This window comes from Nymphaea colorata, chromosome 2, assembly GCF_008831285.2.
Source record: "Nymphaea colorata isolate Beijing-Zhang1983 chromosome 2, ASM883128v2, whole genome shotgun sequence".
In the NCBI taxonomy this organism is placed as follows: Eukaryota; Viridiplantae; Streptophyta; class Magnoliopsida; order Nymphaeales; family Nymphaeaceae; genus Nymphaea; species Nymphaea colorata.
In genome coordinates this window covers 20,042,978-20,063,528 of record NC_045139.1, presented here as the reverse complement: position 1 = coordinate 20,063,528, position 20,551 = coordinate 20,042,978, and the positions used below count along the sequence as shown (strand labels likewise).

Sequence of the window (20,551 nt, the reverse complement as noted above, 5' to 3'; positions counted from 1 at the left end):
AATTTTTTTCTGGACACAATTCTCTAAGTTGATCTAGCCTTCTAACCTCTAGTTGAGCTAAATTCTCTAAGTTCATCAAGCAACTATCTTTATGTTGCACATCAAGGAGAGACAGGAGCACAACTGTGATTCTCACAAAGTTGGAGAGACATATTGCTCCAAAGCCTAAGGCAAGGACATGGATACTAAGGAGGTGTTGGCCTGTTGCTTGATGATAAAACTAGCTTGCATAGAATATATGCTTCAAGAAAAGAGAGATGGATCATGTCGCTTCATGTGTAGAGGCATGGGATACATTGTTTCTCAATGTCCCACAGTTGCCAAGTATGGTGCATTAGACAAGGTCATCAAAGATGAGATGGACCAGTCAATCCCCAATGGACAAGAACTGGATGAACTGATTATAGATGAGAGCAAGATTTGTGGACTTATGATACCCATCTCTAGTACATATAAGGGCTTAGAATTGTTGAAACTGAGTCCTTGCAAACCTGGAGAGAATGATGCAGGTAAGCTCATGTAAGAAGCGGAAGAGTTACTCAGGTCGAGTACATGAAATCTAATAGGATTCTGCCTTTGGTTTAGTTCCTTCCTTTGATTTGGATTTCTGTTTCTAGGTTTGGAATTTGGATTGTCTCACAATCACAATTAAGTTTAGGATCAGGTTTGGATTTTGGGTTGTCTAGTTTCTGGTGTTTCACTCATACATAGATGGAAACAAAAAGAAAGGAAAAAAATGCAAGTGAAGTGTTTTGATGGAGGGGAAAGGAAATGATCATGAAACCTTGTGTTTGGGTACTGGGAATAAATGAAAAGGAGGGGATGAAAATGAAAGGAAAGAAAAGCCCCCTTTATTTTCAATCTCTAAAAAAAAAATGGAGAGATTTCAATAGGAAAGAGTAGCTTTTTATTAAAGTAACAGTTTTTCCTATCATTGTTTTCTCCTTGGTGACCCTCCAGAGTTCACAATTGTGTCATTGCTTTCTCCGCAGGCGGAGAGGATAGAGGGGAAGGGATCAGCCCCTCTATTGCCTTTGAGATGAAGTAGGCAAGTGATCTCATCTCCTGTCAGTTGGCCCCATTCACTCATTCAACTTTTGGTGATATGACAATAAAGGTATTCAAATTTGAAGCTTTTTTCATTTAACCAACTACTTTTAAAATTTGATTAACCTTGGTGATGTAAAAATTTAATTTTATCCTTGTGGGTCTAAACTAATGAAGGTTCATGCTGACGACTTGACATGTTATGGAGTATATGTGTGTGTGTTAAAGACTGTACAAAGGCTGGTCCGATTTGTGTTGTACCAATTTCCTAAACATGGTTTAACCTTGCTTTTCAGAAAATCTGCACTAGACCCATGCTATTTCGAAAAATTTGTGAAGACAAAACCAAAAGGTCGACAAACTATCTGACGATTTGTATAGACAACGACAGGACCATGAATAACGTAAGGGACATCATCTGTTTTCATCAGAAAAAATGCTTCGGTTGTCATATAAAAATGGTTTTCTTTTGAAATTATTATATTTTCTTTCATTACTTCCAATCGCATAGATCTCATAATACAACCGATTTTTTTTTTTTTTGAAATGTTTAATTTTTGTACCATGGTATCAGTGCTTCTGCTGCAAATAGACCAATAACAGGAAAACCGTGCAGATGAAAAGTTGCTCGTCTAAGCCACCGGCCAACGCTAACCAGAACTAAAAAGAAAAAGGCAGGGCAAAAGGAAAAGCCTCTGCTATTCCCCCTTTCCCTTCATTGCACAACTTGCATCCACCACAAGAAAACAAAGCGTCACACCTTGAATTTTCCCAACATCTTTACAGATTATAGAATTCAAAAACCAATCAGTGTGTACAAGATATGCCACTTGAAACCCCTCCTCACGAAACAAAAGCTGCAGGGTAATGATCCGACTAGATTCTCCGCCTCATCCCAAAATGATCTCTCGCTCAAAACATTGGACGAGAATTGACAAGTTTAGTTTAACCACAAGCCATCGATCAATTTAGCAAGTGATAAACCACATCAAAACATGCGGCATTCTACTGATTCACATCAACCTTTTCTCTCTCAGTAGTGCCAGCTCCTGTACCCAACTCCGTAGCCAATGCTTGCACATCTGGAGTGATCTCCCAGTCAGGCTTATTGGCCCGGCTCGGATGCGGTGGGTCAGTACTGCATCTGTCTAGCCGTCCTGCAGTCTCCATCTGGCTTTGTATGTCCGCAAGCTCTTCCTCATCCACAGTTTGCCTTTTCCCGCCCATTTCAATATCCAAATTTGTTTTTGCCATCTCTGGGCTCAAAACATGGCCCATACCCAGCGAAGCAGTGTAGTTTGCAGACTCTTCCTTCACTTTTGCACAGAAGTTGTTCTTGGAAGGAGGCATCTTAGTGAAAAAGATCTCTTCGAAGTTCTGTACAAATCCCCTGTTATGAGGATTCATTTTTCCATCATACCGATAGCGGAAGTTCTCGTAAGTAGTCTGTAAGAACTCAAAAGTTTAGAAGCATATTCATTTCCAAAATAGATGACAGCTCACACTAAAAGGTAAGAAAGACAACCTGGTTAGTGGAAATCAAATAGAAATGGAATGCCGTCAGACCTCCAACAAACCATACTGCTATAAATGTGTAAATGATGAGAACACCAGATACAGGTGATTTTGCGAATGCTTTCCATATACTGCAATCTGATATCCTCATTATCTGCGTGATATTCACCCAGCAGAAGGCAAAGACGTATATACACAAGAGTGTAGTCGAGCAGACAAACATGAAGAAAAATCGATAGTTCCTCTGTGATTTCCATTTACAAGTAATAACTTTGTGAGGAATCCAAACAAAATTTCGAAAACAAACAAAAGCAGGTGAAACGATGCAGGAATAGTACTGCTTTCAGAGGGTCGAACAAGTAAATAAAAACAAAGAAGACCAACATACATAATTTATTCTCAAAGATATCAGGTGAAAATTGCCAACAGCTTCAAAGAAATTATAGACCAAAGAGATAAGGCAGATTCAAGGAGAAAGTATACCAGTCCAATACATTGTCCAACCCAGGGACAGTGATGATCAAAACGCTCAACACAATTGTTGCAAATTGAACAGTGGGAACATCTTGGAGGGCGATATAGCATGCATGTATGACAGTACTTCACTTTAACTACAAATCCATTGATGGTTACATCCTTTGTAGGAGGCAAGGTTGGCATTGAACCCTGACCAACTGCCCATTCTGTAGGCAAGTTCAATGAGTCGCCATCATCTTCAGGTTCAGGTGGATGTGCATTACGGGGAATTATCCCTGGATCTCTTCCAGATGTGAGCAAAAGTAAAACAATTACCTAGGATAAGACCCAAGTGTACCATAAGAAACAAGCATACCTCTATATTTCATAGAAAACAGGTAGCGCCAAACTTGAAACAACCATTGTAATAAAAGGGACTAGCAAGATTTGATTTTAAATCAACCAAAAACATCACAAGCGTTCTTCCAAATATTAGTGAAATATAATAATTCACATTCAAGAAACCCCCCCCCTTAAAAAAAAAAGAAAAAAAAGGGAAAGAAAAAGCAGTTATAGCATCCTTCAACAAGTACGTTTTGGAACTCCTCTGCTTTATAAGTAGTCAAACTTATCTCAATAATAGGTGCCTTACGTGATAATACACATAAACTTCTGTCTTGTTCCTTCACAAGGAAGAAAAGAAAGAATAGCTTAAGTTAGATCTAATGGAATGTCCAATGAAATGACAACCAATCCATGTCAGATGAAATAGTTCACAAAATAGGAAAAACAAAAATACTTTCAGTGAAGGATACAGTCAACGATATTGCAAATAGATCCACGAATAAGAAAAAACCCTTGGCCAAAGGACCAGCATGATAATGCATGGCTTGTATCATTTAGCCAGTAAATAGTAGTCATCATGTTGACTATTTATTGAGCGGACAGATATGATATTAAATCGATTCATTTATTTTACTTGTTGAGTTTATTGAATTTATTCATGTGTTTTGGATAAGGGCGTATGCAGGACCACAAAGTATGCCATAAATTATTACTGAAAATATAACATCAGACCAAGTAAATGAAAACAGGAAGCAATTGCAAGACACAACAAAAGAAAAAGAACAGAACTTACAAATACTGTATAGATAACAGCAATAGTTAATATAAGATCCCCAACACCATGAAGCTCGGATACTAGATCTTTACATACGAATGCACCAAATAGGATAACTGGAACAACAATAAGGAATATTGTTAACACCAATGACCTCGCATCTGGACCAAATATCAATCTGCCCCCAAGGAAGAACCTCTGCAAAATTTATGGTACAAGTGTGAGAAAGAGTACTTACTTATATGGGAGGAAAAAATGGATAACAAAGAGAATTGGAAACAAGTATTAACTCAGAAGAAAATTTAATAAAATGAATGTCAATAGCCTTCTACAAACTGTGGGAAAAAGGAAATAGCAACTCAAGAAAGGTGCCTGATTTAAAATGACTGGTACAAGCAGAATAGATTGCAAGTATGGTAGCCATACTCCATGACTGTAGATATTTTATCTGGCAAGAACTTCTCAATCCAACAAAATAAGAACGCATTACGCACGCATTTGACCTAATGCTTATGCAGACATATTTAAAAGTGCAGCAGGTCCAATTTTCCATAATAGCTTTAGAGAAAACTTCTACACATACTTGATCATCAATTCAAAACCCGGAATGTTACTGCAAAACATTACCTCGCAAGTTAACATGTACCCCTTAAAACTGCACATGAAGTTCCTGTAATAATAGTGATATGCCGAAACTTGCTATGGATGCAGCAATTCTTTAGAAAAAAAGGGGGAAGATCAAAGGAAAGGAAAATAAAAGGACAAGCTGCCAAGAAAGTAGAGTTTCATGGAGATAGGAAAACGACAAGTTTCACATTCTGAACCCGTCACTTTAAGGTACTCTCCGAAGGTCAGGGAAAAGTCAAAATTTGTTTCGTCAGCACTACTCCGAGCCTCTCAAAGGCATATAAAGACAGGTTCGGATAGGCATGTAATCGTTTTCTCCCTTCAACCAAGCTGTTGGCCATCCGTCCAGGGCTTGTCATGCAAATAAATATATTGAACATCAACTGTTGTGAAGGACAGCCTATGAAGAGCCTTGAATGGAGAAATATGAATAACGCTTGAAATAAAAGCATTTATTGTCTTTGAGGCCAGAGGCATCGAATGAGCATCATTCCAGACATAAATAGCAGAGAAACAGACAAAAAAAATGGCAAAGTCCGGGACCTAGAATGCTTTCACCTTCTATCACATAACCATGTTTCCAAACAAATACACAACTAAAAGCAACTAATTTCCAAGGAGCTCCTCTTTTGAATTTTCTGTGTCCAGCTCTTAGGGCCAGACATTCTGAGTACTGCAGACCCATTTGAGCTATTGAATGAATTTATCCCAAAATACAAGGAGCAATTTCGCGGAGATTCAACTCTTAACTGGACGGGGATGAAACAAAAGCATGAAGGATTCAAATAAGGACCAAAATGTTCCCACATTCGCATCAATTCACATAGCAAGAAACAACACGAAAACCAATACTTTATTCACCTTTGCGAATAAACTATTTAGGCAGCAAATAGTCCATCGAAGAAACAGCTAAATTTTCCTTTGAAGAGAGACGGTTCTGTAGGGTAGCATAGCGCTGATAAGTGCATTTCAGGATTCATATCACAATAACCGTAATACACGAAAACTAAGGCTTTTCAATTCATTGTCGCCGAAAGATGCAGAAAATCTCAACGAAAATCTGAAACTTTCACAGTGATAGGAGAAAGAATCAAGGAGAGACGTAGATCTTTCAAAAGAGGATACAGCGAACCGGATCAAATTCGCTTGAGACTTGAAAAAAAAAGAAGAAGCATACATTGTTTCCTTTCCAGACTTGGTAGACACGCTTGGATGGCCCAACACTCGGATCAATGATCCTTCGATTCGAATCAGAGAGTTGGCCGGGCGGATTCATGTACATGTCGACCCGTCCAAAAAGCAGAGAAGCAGACAATTCCCCGGCCAACAGGAGACCGGAAGTTCACGAAGGACGCCTCTGCATTCCCTGTCGGAACAAAAGCGCTCCGCGAAAGAAATGAAAGGAAACCCCTTGAGACGATGAAGGCAAGAAAGAAAAGCGGAAGAAAGACCGGAAGACTGAAAACACAGAGACAGAGAGAGGCAAGATCTTTCCGGTCAGATGGTGGATGGGGGTGTCGCTGCGGGGCTTCGCAGGGACGGAGACCGTCTGGGATCCGCCGGAGAAGTCGCCGTGATCTTGCCTTTCTTGAGGAGAAGGTGACGGGGCGTGCCTAGCTGGGGATCTCCGACTATCGCTCCGCAGAGGGTGGGTTGGACATATTTAAGGTGCATCTGAGGACCATGAATAGGGTGATGGCGGAAGAAAGCATGAGAAAAGTAGCTGAGGCAGTCTGCGTGCCTCCCTCCCTCTCCCAACGGTTCATAGCGACACCCCTCCAGTCCTTCCTCTCCCCAACCAAGCGCTGCATGAAAAAGGAAACCATTTACTGGCGATATTGCCCCTCTCTGTTCCCCGTTATCATTGTTGCTTTCCATTTTTCTTTATTTTAATGTTTATTCTTTCCCGGAACCAACTGACGGAAACACCCCTTGTTCCCCCGTTGATACTGCTGTTTCTATAAGCCTTCTCCATCTTTATATAAAGATGACTGGGCTGGATCTTTCCTACTGCCGTAACTACCACATTTCCGTTCATATTTTAAAATTATATATATATATATACATATTACAAAAAAAAAAACTTTCTCTTGACAATTTGAAAGAATGGGTGTTTTGTATGCCAACTAGTGGCTCATTGAATTTGAGCTTGGTATTATGAACAGTGTTTGGTACTTAGTAAGGGTGGGTATCGGACCGGGCCGGCTTAATTAAAAAAATATTTTTTTAATTATAAAATAATATTTTTTAATATAAAATATATTTATTAAGAATAAAAAAATATTATTAAAACAAAAAAATTAAAAATATATATATATATATTTTTAACTTACCGGGCCTAAACAGACTGGACCGGGCTGACCCGGGCCGGGATTTTCCCGGCCCATATCGGGCCGGCCCGACGCCCAGCATTCGTACTAAGCATTTATGCAATCTCACCTTTACTTGCGAAGTGGTTCATGATTGTCATGTTAAGCATGAGCTGTAGCAAAACTATTAATTAAATAACACTTAACATGAATGTTTTACACTATTTATTACATGGCATTAAAGAAAAAGTCAGGGGTTTTTGATCACATCTTCGTCTAACCAATTTCGTCTAACCAATTTCATGAAAATATGGTTTTGTGAAAATCTAGTTTTTAAATGAACTTTGACAACTTGGTTTATTTGTTGGAATGATACACTCAAAACTTGGCTTTTATGAATAACTTGTGGGGTTGGGGCTTCTTTTCTCTCTCGTTTTACAAAACTAAGCTTTGTTAAACTGTGTTTTATTTAAACCCAGTTTTGGTGGTATCCAAAAACTTAGTTTTGAAGGCAAAACCAGGTTCGCATTCAAAACCTAGTTTATGGATGTCATCTAGAGGCCCATAAAAAGATTGTTTCTTTAAAATTTTGCATAGTTTTGTTTACGTTATTTGACTCATTTTAGGTCATGAAAGGTTTGACTATCTACATCAGATGGGCTTTACTGGTTAGCTAAGATAGGAAAATCAAATGAACTAGCAGATGCAGCAGGTTTAATGTTCGAAGTCCATGGATGTTCGGTTGTCGACTATCTACCGTGTGTGCCACACATCCCATTATGTTGCCGAGCAGGTCTGATTTCAAACTGATCCTCCTTGTTCCACATATCATTGGGCATCAACGCCCCTGGTGCTGAGATGTATTAATTTTGCAAGAAAAGTTTTACCATTCACATGTTGAAAAGGAACTTAAGAAGTTGGGCGCTGTGTGAAATGTAGCCTTTGTCACTAAGGTGGTGGAGATTTGCCTACTGCTTCTTGTTTTACTCGTGTTTTAGGGTTCTATTATTATTATTATTAAAACAATTAGATTAATTACCTCAATGTTGGGAAGAAACAAAGAAATTTATGTGCATTAGAATGGGGAAGTAAGTTGCATTGATTGAAATAATGGGGAACAAACAAGAGGTTGATAAGATAAAAAAGACAAAGATAGAGGTAGCAAATACGGAGTTGGTGAAGATAGTGACAGAGGCAAAACAAAACAAAGAGAACTGTGAATGGCCGCTTGTTTATTGGAGGGTTTAATGTTGGGAAATGTGATGCAAAGGTCAGTCCCACATTAAAAGAAGATGGATGAAGATGAGCACATCATCACTAAGGAGTTGATGCTTAGCTCTCTGCCCATGTGAAAATAGCATCATCTCCTAGTTAGTAGCAGTACAATTAGATTGTGGCCACCAAAATGCACATGTAAAACATCGGCGGGTGAGGTTTCAAAGTACTAGGAGAGTGTAGCACAGTCGAACAAATCTTCAGCAAAAGGAAGCCTTATAGAGAGGCCTGCAATATAACAACAACAATAGCGATGGCCGAAGAACATAATAGAATGCACCTAGACAAGGCATACCAAGAATACATACCAGTAACTATAAGTAGCATAATTGGTTAATAAAGTGATCATACTGAGCAGACTCACCATATGTGAGTCACACACCAATTGATAGAGCAATTATACTGATACTATTAGACTTGCCACATTTAAGCAACATAGTGGTTGGTGTAGCAGCCAAACCAAGACTATCAGACTTGTCAACAACTGATTCATTGAGGACATTTAGGAAATACTTCCTTTGTGGACAAGGATTAGAACCAGTCGATGCTAAAATTGTGACAATGATGCAGTAGGGAATGGGGGATGCATCAACTTCTTGTGTTGATCTTATTCTAGGAACTGGAAGAGGAAGAAACTACAGAGGAAAAATGAAACTTGATTAACAAAAAGGAAACTAGATGAGGAAACAATGAAGAGTAAAGAAAGAAAGAGGAAGATCAAAGATGAAAGAAGGAGATTCAAAGAGAGGGAGAAGCAACTAGAAAACACAAAAGCAAATTAAGTGATTAGAGGGAAGAAAGAGAAGAGAAGACATGCGGCACAAAATAAATTTAAGCTCCATTTTGATGAGGAAAAGGATTAGGATGATAAGGAGACAATCGAGGTAAGAAATCCAAGGGCTAGATGTCCAAGGAGGAGGAGGAGAATCTTAAGGAAAAGGAAAAAAGAAAAAACGTCAAACAAGCTTGAAGTAGAAGATGGTATGCATCAATGTTTTCCATTTGATCATTTTTTCGTTGTTGAAATCTTCTGTTGGTTGTAACACAAGAATAATTATAGATGTTGCTCATAGTAGTATTATAATAAGTACATGTATTGTTCTAGTGTCAGACTACTGCCTTAATGGTGACATCAGTAACTCTAGTAGTTCAATGGTTTGGTTAAATTTTTTTGACATTAGGGAGATGATGTGGAGACATCCGAAGCAAAGATGCTTGAGCAGAAGAAATGGAAGGAGAAGGAGGTGTAGGAATAAAAGAGTCAAACAAGTTCAAAACTAAGAAAAGATGGTATGTATGTATGTTTCCTGTTGATCTTTCTCTCATTCTTGAAACCTTTTGTTGATTGGAACACATTGACAATTATAGATCTAGTTTGTAGTAGCATTATAGTAATTTTAGTTGTTTCTATATAGTCCTTTCTTAATGTGGCATCAACCTTCTATCTTAACTGATACAAGCTGTTAATTACGAGGGTACAATTGTCAATTTACCTAACATTATCAGTTAATTATTTATGTAGACAGTGGACAAGGAAAGATCTCATGAACCTGTAAGCCACATCAAAAGGGTGGAGGAGCTGGAGGAGAAAATGATGATGTTGTGTAGGTTGAAGGACCAACTACACTTGAAGATTGATTAACTAAATGACAAGATGAACCATGCATATGTTGTTAAGAATGTTTATGGCATACTGGTTAATGAAATGAATAAAATAGTGAAAGAATTTTTATGTGCATGACAATAAACAACTCGACTGCACTAAGAATGTTTATGGCATCATAAAATTTGTTGTTGTCTTATGGCAATTGTATGTGTAGATGATAATATCAACCATTTTATGCTTGTCAATTATATGTCATGAAAGATATAGAAGGAAAAGTACATTCTACTTGCTAGTTTGATAGACTCTAATAGGAAACTAGATATTGTATTTCTCAATTAATTATATAGCATGATGGATTAGGAGAAAGAAGTAGATTAGGCATACGAACTTCAACTCATTATTTTGTGTGATGGAGAAATGTCATGCATAATACCAAGACATGTAGAACCTAGTTACCTAGTTGCTAGTTTGATAGGTAGAATCATGTAATTTGTTAGAGCTTCAGTATCGGTATCGTCACATCCATCATAAGTTTGTGGATGCTATTGTAGTGAGTTTTTAATATCGTTTACGTCGTTTGCTCGACTCTGATGCAAAACTAGATATTGTTTATTTCTCAATTAATTAAATAACTTGGTAAATTCTGCAACAAAAGTAAATTAGATATATGAATTTCAACTTAGTTTTTTGTTTGGTTGAAAGAATTCATGGCATGACTAAGACATGTAAAACTAAGTTGTCGGTTTGATAGCCAGAATCATGTGGTTCGTTACAGCAGTGGTACTAGTGTCATCACATCTATGGCCTGCTTGCAAACACTATCACATTTAGTTTGTAAGAGAGTATAGGTCAGTCATTCTTACCTCCAATACAAAACTAATTAAATGACATGATAAATCCTGAAATAGAAGTACATTAGATGCACGAATTTTGACACGGTGTTTCAGCCAGCCGTTCTCAACTCTTATATAAAACAAGATTTTATATTTCCTAATTAACATGATATAAAACTAGATGACATTATAATTTCAATAGACAAACTTTTTTGGGTTTGAATTATTATCGTGTTAATATCTTTTGAATGACACTTCGTGATGAACATTTGTTCTAATTTTGAGTAATGAGCTCTTCTAATAGTACGCCTCCTATGTTTGTTGAACAAGTTTTTTTTTTATAATGACATAGTTGCATCTTGGTAGGGTTGGGCTAATACTGTCTACCTCTTTAGTTGTTGTTTTGCATAGCCTTCTACTAGTTCTTGTTTTGAAATAGACTTGTCCATAAGCTTTTGATTAATGTAGTTGATCATGTCTTGAACAATTGTACTCGAAAGTATGACATATCATTTTGGGTAAATTTTACTTGGTCTTCCAGCAAAATAGACTTCATGTACATAATAATGATGAACATTCTACAATCATATTCATTCGACTATATGGGGATTTGTTTAGCTTGGTAGTATGTGAATTCATTAGAATTTGCCCTTACTCCTTTGGAGAAAAAAGCCATCTAAGATAACATCCTAATGTCATTAGTAAGCAGGTTTTTTGCAATTGAAAATATATGTAGTATCCCATATATATCATGTCCAGCAAATCTTAGATGAAATAGGCAACTGCATTCAAAGAGTTATCACTATAAGAAAAACCATTTTTAGCAATAGCTAAAATCATTGCTAAAAAACCAAAACCCAATGCTAAAAACATTTAGCAATAGTTCAAAACTATAGCTAAAGGTAGTGCAAACTGTGCCCATTAGCACTGTGACTAAAAGTTGTATCTACGGGTTGCACTTTTGGCAATATATATATATATATATATATATATATATATATATATATATATATATATATATAAAAGAAACACTATATTTTTCACATAATTAATTGAAAATTACACAACTAGAGATACAAAGATAAAACTCACCATACCAAAGTATTTCCATTGGTTTCAGTTTCAGCTTAACTTGAAATATTATTTTCTTGAATGAATCCACCCTTCTAAAAGTAATACTTTCAATACTAATGCTATGCCGAATACAAATTTCAATTTTCTCACATGTTTCCCTATAGATGTGGCTTTGTAGCCACAACATTCGATGTTTTATTGAACAAAGGAAAGATGTCATCTAAACCAACTTCTAAATTTGCAGGAACAAGAAAAATTTTAACCAACAAAAACAAGAATAGTGTAAACCAACAATGCAGGACTAGCAGGTGGATCTTCCAATTTAATAGGAAATCCAAAGTTTATCTTCATTCAATGTTGTTGGTTTCAATCAAGCCATGTAAACAAATTTACACTCTAAAAGTAGTTGAAACAAATGTCAATCATAAAATAAACTTACCATTAGTCCATTGGCCATCAAAGTTTAACTCTGCATCCAATCAACTCTATATCACTTATTCTTTTAAACAACATTAATTATACAAGAATGAAATGACAAGAATATCAATAATTAAGAATAGTTTTAGACAAAAGCTACATAATTAATAGTTCATGTAGTGCATCTACAACATGCAAATATGTTTTCATAATTCTAACAACCAGATCCATGCAAATGTCTCAATAATTGTAGGTCACAAGGACCAACAACATAACATTACTCACTAACTCTTAATATCCTTCAATTACAAATAATTAACATTGCAAAACAGAAAATTAGCAAAACCCATTTAACAATAACAACAAAATCAAAATTTGCAGGTTGAATGCATAAAGACTTACTTCTAGTTGTCTAACCACAAAATCATATGGCTTTCCATATTTCTTCTTATAATCATGCCAAAGAGGGAGCAAACATTTTTGCATGGTGATTTGGAAACTACAAATAATTTGAAAAAAGTATTCCAAGATTCGGGATAGGCATTATGAGTGGAAAAAACTTAAGTAGGCAGTATGAAGCCTTATAGTTGTACAAATGCTTATATGGCCACTATTCACAATAGGTATAGCTTGGATAAGGAATGCCAATAGTGATATTTCTTCTAGAAGGGCAGGTTCCAAAACTTTTCCAAACATCAAAACCTGAAGGCATAGAACTTAAAAATCACTCCTTGTGTTTAACTATATGGCTCTCATTGCTCTTGATGAAATTGTCATAACATGAAGGTTGAGATGAAGCACCATAATACAGCATACTAGAACTTGTCCTCAGCAGCTCCATTTTTAAGTTTTCTACCCTTTCTCATGGCTAATATTATCCAAGAAAATTGTAGACTAACCCTATGGAATTGGATTAGTTGGATCCCTTCTGATTGATGCATCCTTTCATGTAGAGCTTCATGCTCAGGCAAGGTCTATTTCCATTTCCAACATAAACATAAAATCAATAATATCTGCAACAATAAAAGGGGACTAAAGAGAAAGTTAACTGATTAGGACAAGAACAAACTACCTTTTTTTGTTACACTAACTAGTTTAAGTGACTTCAAGGTCGAGTCATGAAAATGGGGGGTATTTTGAATACATTGAGTTTGATCTTGTTATTGAGGTATTAAATATTTCTTGTTATCTGGTAATCATAACAGCCATTAAACAAATCCAATAATTATCTTCCAATTGAAATGTCTATATAAAATAAATCTTACCTTCTGCACTCCAAAGGATTCATTTTTTGGCAGAGCTTGTCGGGCTAGTGCTTATAGAGTCCTTAAGTTTGCTAGCCAGAAAAAGATATAGTAATCACTATAAAATAAGATGAATGTATCCATGAAACATATGAAATTCACATGTTTCTCCTTCTATGGGTAAGCTATAATTAGGTAGAACTCTAGTATTGAAATTTTAACATTCTTGTTATTGATCAAGAATTCCCCTAAGGTTGGTTTCTTAATAGTGTTATAATATCACCATGCATCAGAGTGTATCCACCAGATCTCCCAAGTCCATTGCCATGATCCATACTGATCGCTAGGGTCCAAACAGAAAATTAGTGTGTCTTCAAAAACAACATTCTTATTAAGAGTTTCTCTACTTTGTTTCTTGTAAAACAAAAGACAATTTGTTGAGCACCATCTGCCATGGGAGAATCTTTAGATGTAATAGAAGAACCATGCTCCTCAATCCAAAGAGGCTAAAGATCCCACAACAAAAGGTGGTTTCAAGTGCCACAAATGATGAGCTTGTAGCTCTTGTCATCAACTAATTGCCAAAAGCAATTGCATTGGCTTTGACCTGCTTGGCATAGGCCTTGAATCCTAGTTGCATTGCTTGCTTCAACCCATAGCTATTGCAGCATCATATCACTTGGCTAAGAAATGCAATAGAACAATGGCAACCACCTCATTAGGAAGCAAGACAAAAAAAAAAAGAACACTAGATCTATTCTTTGGATAAATGCAGTTCAGCATCAACAACCAAATCTAAACTTCTATAAGGCCATGTAGACCTAGAGTTCCTATTCCAAAACCAAAAAACTCAAAAGCATATTAAGAGAAACAAAAGCTTCATTTCCATGAACCAATGTAATGTTACAAGGGAAAACCTACCTACAGAGAATCGGTAGAAATGAGAAAACCTTACCATAGATTAGGTCTATTTCAATATCTCAGACATCAAGAACCCATACATGTCAAAAGATGTAGAAAACTTCTCATGAATGCTCCTATTATTCACCAAGCCCTTGTTCAAATCCTTGAGGAGCTTATTTGAACACTTTTAAGCTGAAACAAATGACATGAACACCTTCATAAATAATAAATTACGAGAAAAATATGATGCACAAAAAAGGGTCAACCAGCTCAACATCGCATGCTTCTTGTAGAAGTTCAAGATTTCTAGAAACTCAACTTCATATTAAATTATACAAAAAAGGAAAAAAAGATTAGATGCAATCCATCAACACAAACAAGAAAGAAATGTAATTCAATATGGTAAGTAACATTGAAAACAACTAAACAAAATTTTTTGTCGTTTGATCATAAAATAATGCACCAAATAAATATGCATACTCTATGCATGTGGTTCATGTGCAGAAATTAAGCAAAATGCCACTGGCGAGTGTTGATCTTCACTATGGTATTGAAGATTACAACATCTTTGAAGCATTGATAATATACTCATGATCAAGTTTCTAGATAAAATATGATTGTTACATGTCTATCATCATCCAATTGAATTGCACTATAAAATCTAAAGTCCTTACTCGATCTTTTCTATAGTTAACCTACTAATGTATTTCATCACTTTTAACAATATGTGGTTTCTTAGGCGAGACAGAGTGAAGTGTACATTCCCGCACCCACCATTCGACTTACCAATGTAATTATATATCTGGCTTAGAGTAATATCTTCATCAAATGCTATTTCTCCAGTCGTGACAAAGGCCTTTGTTGCCTTCCGATGCAATCTCAATGTACAGGCGATAGTAGAAGTGAAAAGTTTCATCATACAGATCAATCATTACTGACATTTTCCTTCAAACATCAATAAAGTTGTGTATCTATATTGACAAGCAAGGATCCTCATTGGTGTTTTTGTGTTATGTGTAGAAAGCATATAGCAGTGAGAATATTCACTCTATAGGTCCGTAGAGTGAAAACCTTCATCGTACAAGTCAATCATTAGAAATGTCAGTGAAGATGTAGTCTATATTGAAGTACAAGGATCTGGGTCATTGAAAGGTCGTTGGTTTTTGGGATTCTGTGAATAAACGTATAGTGGTGACCAGTATAGGTTCATTGAGTGAAAACTTCCATCAATGCAAAATAAATGTCAGTGAAGGTCAATCATTGCTGACCTTCACCTGTATATGTTATATGTCAATAAAGGTTATGACCTTCAATGGTCACTTGTATATGTCAATAAAAGTTTCAACTTTTTGATCTCCTACATTTTTTTATTTCAAAAATCTAATCATTAGTGACACAACGATACTTCATGTTAGTAAACGTTAAATATTTAAATTTCCTCCCGTCCTTCCTTTTCTTCCCATATTTAAACTTTTAGTGACACGAAAACAATCACATCAGTAAATCTCTAGCTGGGTTATAAAAATAGATGCATCATCCTCTTTTTCCTACTTTCTCTTCCTTGTTTCCTCAATCTTACTCGCTCAAATGTATGTTTCTCTCCCTCTCTCTCTCTCTCCACTCCCAACCCTCATTGTCTCTCTTTCTCTCTTCCCCTCATTTTCTCACTCCGTCTCTCTCCACATATTTTATATGCTTAGTTTTTTATTACTTATCTACAATTTAGATTATATTGAAACAAAATGATGCTAATTGCCACTCCCATTATGGATGCCAAACTTCTTGTGAGTTCCTTTTTTACATTCTGCTTTTGTTTCTTCTTTTTCTTATTTCTCATTGTTCTCATTGTTATTAATTTTATTTAGTTTTTTTTGTTGGTTTTTTTAGCCTAATCTGCCAGCCAAGTTGCTGAAGATCTAAAACCCCCTTGATTGAGAATAATAGTTATGAGAGTTCCTTTGTTTTTAATTATTCAAGTGACACTGTCTCACCGCTGTAGGTCTACCACTTCATTTTCCACAACCTGTGAAAAGTACTCTTTTCACTGATGAAAGCATTACATCAGTAAAACTATCACAATTTTAGTGATGTATAATTGTGTTAGTAAAAGTAATAAAAATAAATCTTCAAAATCTATTTTTAGTTATATTTATTCGATCACATTAATAAAAGTTAATTTTTGCTGACTTAGTGTGGAAACATTAGTATAACTTTTAGTGAAGTTTTGCTTATTTTTAGTGTTTTTCTCATTAAGTAAAAACTTTTTTTTTTGGGTACTATTGCATCCAGACTTCATATAAGACACAGGTTCTCTTAGCCCACCAGGAGGTGATTTGAAAGGGCCCATGGCGCCCGTCATGGAGGTGGGTCAAGGGCCCAAGTGTTGTATAGGGAGGGGATTTTAATTCATCGAGCACCCCATCCATGCAGACATCAACAAGGCTCTAACTCTATTTTGGACCTTATGAGAAAGCCACTACGTGCACGACGGAACTCTTACAAGACATCAATTTGGTGGAGGATAGTAGAGGTCTAGCAGGGTTTACAACCTGACGCTGAGGAACACCTCAAGAATATATACCCCATGTTCTCTGCCCGAGCTGTTTCACATGTTTTATGTTCGACATTTGTATCAACTTCTCAAAAAAGGAACACATCATGTACGTTCCAGTACATTATTGCACAATTTTAAGGGTTGTTTGACAGCAAAAACAATTTGTGAGTGTTTTATGAATTTGTTTTATTGGGTAGATTCATGGAACACTAAAACTAATGTTTCATAAGCCTAACTCAATCTTTGGACCAGACTCATGGGACATTTACAAAGTATCTCTGCTGCAAACAACCCTTTGATGCTGCAAGGCAGGAAAAAAAAAAGTTGTGGGGGTGTAATTTTCATATTTAAAGGTCCCAACATACGTTATTCAAAGTCTTCAATCTTCAAAGAGCTAACAGGTACTTTTTCTTTAATTTCTTATTTGGTCTTCTCTATAACTCATTTTCTTTTGAATTTTAATTCGTAACTGATAGAGCAGATGCAACCATTGGGAATAACCAATTTTCCTTCTTGTTTCATTCTACCAGCTGAATAATTTTAGCTCAATACAACAAACATTTAAATGCCTCTAATATGAACAAATGCCTTGGTAATGCGTCCAGCTAGAGTTCCCCGACAACGGAAAAAGATTGCAGATATTTATCAAGCAAAGAATTACACTTTTTGACCCGAGTTGGCTTAAGTGGGAGAGGAGCTGTGGCAGATTCGCAATTTTTAGCCCCATGAGGCCCCCCTCCTCCCCCCACCCTTTTTTTTAGGAACCAAAGAAAGGTGTGCCTCATCATGACATATGGAGAAGGTTTTTTATTGTAATTTGCCATCGACCATGGTACTTTCTTTGGAGTTGGCACAACAGTAAGGGCAAGAGTTGATAGATAGTCATGCATCAAACTTTTGTCTTGCAAAAAGGAGTTATTGGCATGTAAGTTAAAAGCCTTGTACATTAGGTATATAAAGTATTGGATGAAAACTTCGGCTTTGAGTGAAAAACCCTCACTCTAAGTACATTAGGTCCCCAATACCTTGCTCAAATCACACTTTTTTTGACGCTATACAAGAGAATTGACCGTGAGGAGAGTGTCGGTCTCAAATATGAGGATTTGTCATCTGTGGGATCTCAAATAACTGATATACATGCTGCTTTAATACACGCGTTATCTACTGTTTTATAGTACCTTACATTGAGTCTCCACTTTTATATATGTCTCCCTCTCTTTCTCTATCCCTCCTCCAAAAGGAATACTTCCTAACTTTCGGTGTAGTGGAGAATATTGCGAGTGTGCGTAAGAAGCTTTTAAAAGCGATGTCTTCCGTGACAAGTATACGTCAACATGTAACTGACTAAAATTTTCAACTTCAATTAGCGGTTGAAGGACAGAGGACAAATTAAGTTTCTTTCCGAACCCTTTCACGGAAATTTAAGCATCTAGCTTTTAATGGAAAAACAGAACCAGAGGAAGGTTTTAGAAGCTTTCACTCTTCTGTGCAATGCGTACTTTCGTGAAAGGGCAGTATTTGCTAAATTTAAATGATCCAAACAGCTTAGAATACGTTTCTAATATACTTGCATAGTCAAACCCTATATTTTGCCAAGTATTTGTCGGAAAGCTAGTAACCGTGTAAGTGTTTCTTGCTGTGAGGTTGGAGACCAAAAGCTGGGATTGGCAGTGGAGTGAGGAGCAGAGCAGATGCGAGGGATGGAGGATTAAAGCTGCAACAGAGCAAGCTGTCCTCATTCTCTTTTCCTTTTTGAGTTCAACCCCTCCCCCCACCAAAAAAAAAAAAAAAAAAAAAAAAAAAAAAAAAGAAAAAAAAAAAGTAAAGGATGAGAAGAAAGTAAAAGAGGAGTCAATTTCGTGACGGTGACGCTACGCCAATCCTTCCTTGCCAGGATCGAGAAAAAGCCGATCGACGAATGGGGAGAGACCTCTACAAAGCTGCACTTGATCGCGTCTTCTATGGGGAACGCCCTCATATTCTTTTCGCGAATCCCACTCCTAGTGAGAGAGAGAGAGAGCACGCAGACTCTTCATCAACCTCGTCCCTTTCCCCTTCTCTCCTCTCCCCTAAACCAACTGAACCAGCAGAAGAAGCAGGCAAATGGCTGGGATTCCTTGGCATGCCCATTGCCAGCCATCACATGGCTTACATAATCATGATTGACCTTACTCCACATGGTAACATAGAGAAAGAATGACATTGACAGAAATAAGAGGATATTGGTGCAATGGACAAGACGTCATGCCATTCTATCCACCAGGACAGTTATCAAACGACCTAAGTCTAGGTCAAACCCACTCAGAGCTGCGTACCCATTACACTTTGGTGCCAACATGAAGTCCAGTTTCGAGCTCCTTCATGTTTTACAACACATACGAACTAATAAACCGCATCCGACCTCAATTCGACTGTAAACTCTAGGCCCTAAACCCTAAACCCTAAAAAATTAATAAAAAAATAAAATATTATATATATGTGTAATGAAAAATGTATAAACATTGGGTCTGACCCTGTTCAATCCGAGCACAACCCTTGCCTGATTTGATTTCGGGCACAGCCAGAAAGCTCAACGGGCCCTAAGCCCGTCACCCACCCTTAATAACCTCTAGTCCTCTTTCCCATGAACCAATAAGGGTGCTCTTTCTTTGATAATGGAAGTTCTCATTCGTTATTTGGAATATAATTATGTAGAACATTTTTCTCATGTGTTTAATGTCTTTAAATAACTTTAGCTGCAATTAAACTATCCCTACTCTCTCTAAATGGTTAACCTTTTGCACTCTCATCTAGGTGACTTCCCTTATTATAGTGTTTCTCATCTTAATAACTTTAAAAGGGTAAAGAAAAATAACAAGAATTATTTTTGCTTGCTGAAAATCCTAATCGATTATTCACTCTTCAATAAGTTTCTTAAAGTGCCACACAAATATAAATTAGTAAAATTTTACTACTTCCAATTCAAATTATTATTATATATATGTTTTAATGTAAATCTGTGAAACTAAATTTGGAAAAGATTAAAAATTGGCATTCAACAAATGATACAAGGAAAAAGAGGTGACTAACTTTTGAACATCAATAAAAAGGTCAGCAATTTTTCCCCCAAACTTCCAAGCAACGGCTTCTCCAACAAAAATGTTAACATAATATTATAAAATATGAAAATACTCTTCCTTGACAAATTTTAAAAGAAAAAGAAAGGTTTTAAAAAAAAGACAGCTCTAGCCCTTCAAAGCTAGTTATATGCACCATGGTGTGTACAAAAAAAAATTATGCACCATCATATATGATGATCGGAGTACCTTTGGTTATAAAAAGATTTTTTTTATAAGGATAAAAAGGATAACAAAAAAGCTAAAAGTTTGAAAAGAATATTTTACTTTACCAAAAAAAAAATCTTCGAAGTTCGAAAATGCATGTATGTTTGCTCTCTCTTTTCCCCTTGCCGTCTCGCAAGAGCGATGGCAGGGCCCACTGTGGGGGCTTGATACAGACCCTCTTGGAATGACGCCGAGTCCCGCCGAGGAGGCTGACCAGTGGCCAAGGAATGTGCGCGCAGCAGCGGCAC

The 20,551-nt window shown here is 36.6% G+C and overlaps 1 protein-coding gene across 1 annotated transcript; it reads right to left on the bottom strand.

Moving 5' to 3' along the window:
* Window positions 1-1,708: 1,708 nt before the first annotated feature.
* On the bottom strand, window positions 1,709-6,588 carry LOC116248023 (probable protein S-acyltransferase 7). The gene is made up of 5 exons (XM_031620582.2): window positions 5,943-6,588; window positions 4,157-4,336; window positions 3,046-3,354; window positions 2,573-2,806; window positions 1,709-2,493 (listed from the first exon to the last, which is right to left on the bottom strand). Exons 1-5 carry the CDS (start codon window positions 6,045-6,047, stop codon window positions 2,053-2,055), a joined length of 1,269 nt encoding a protein of 422 aa, XP_031476442.1. The 5' UTR covers window positions 6,048-6,588; the 3' UTR covers window positions 1,709-2,052.
* Window positions 6,589-20,551: the final 13,963 nt, after the last annotated feature.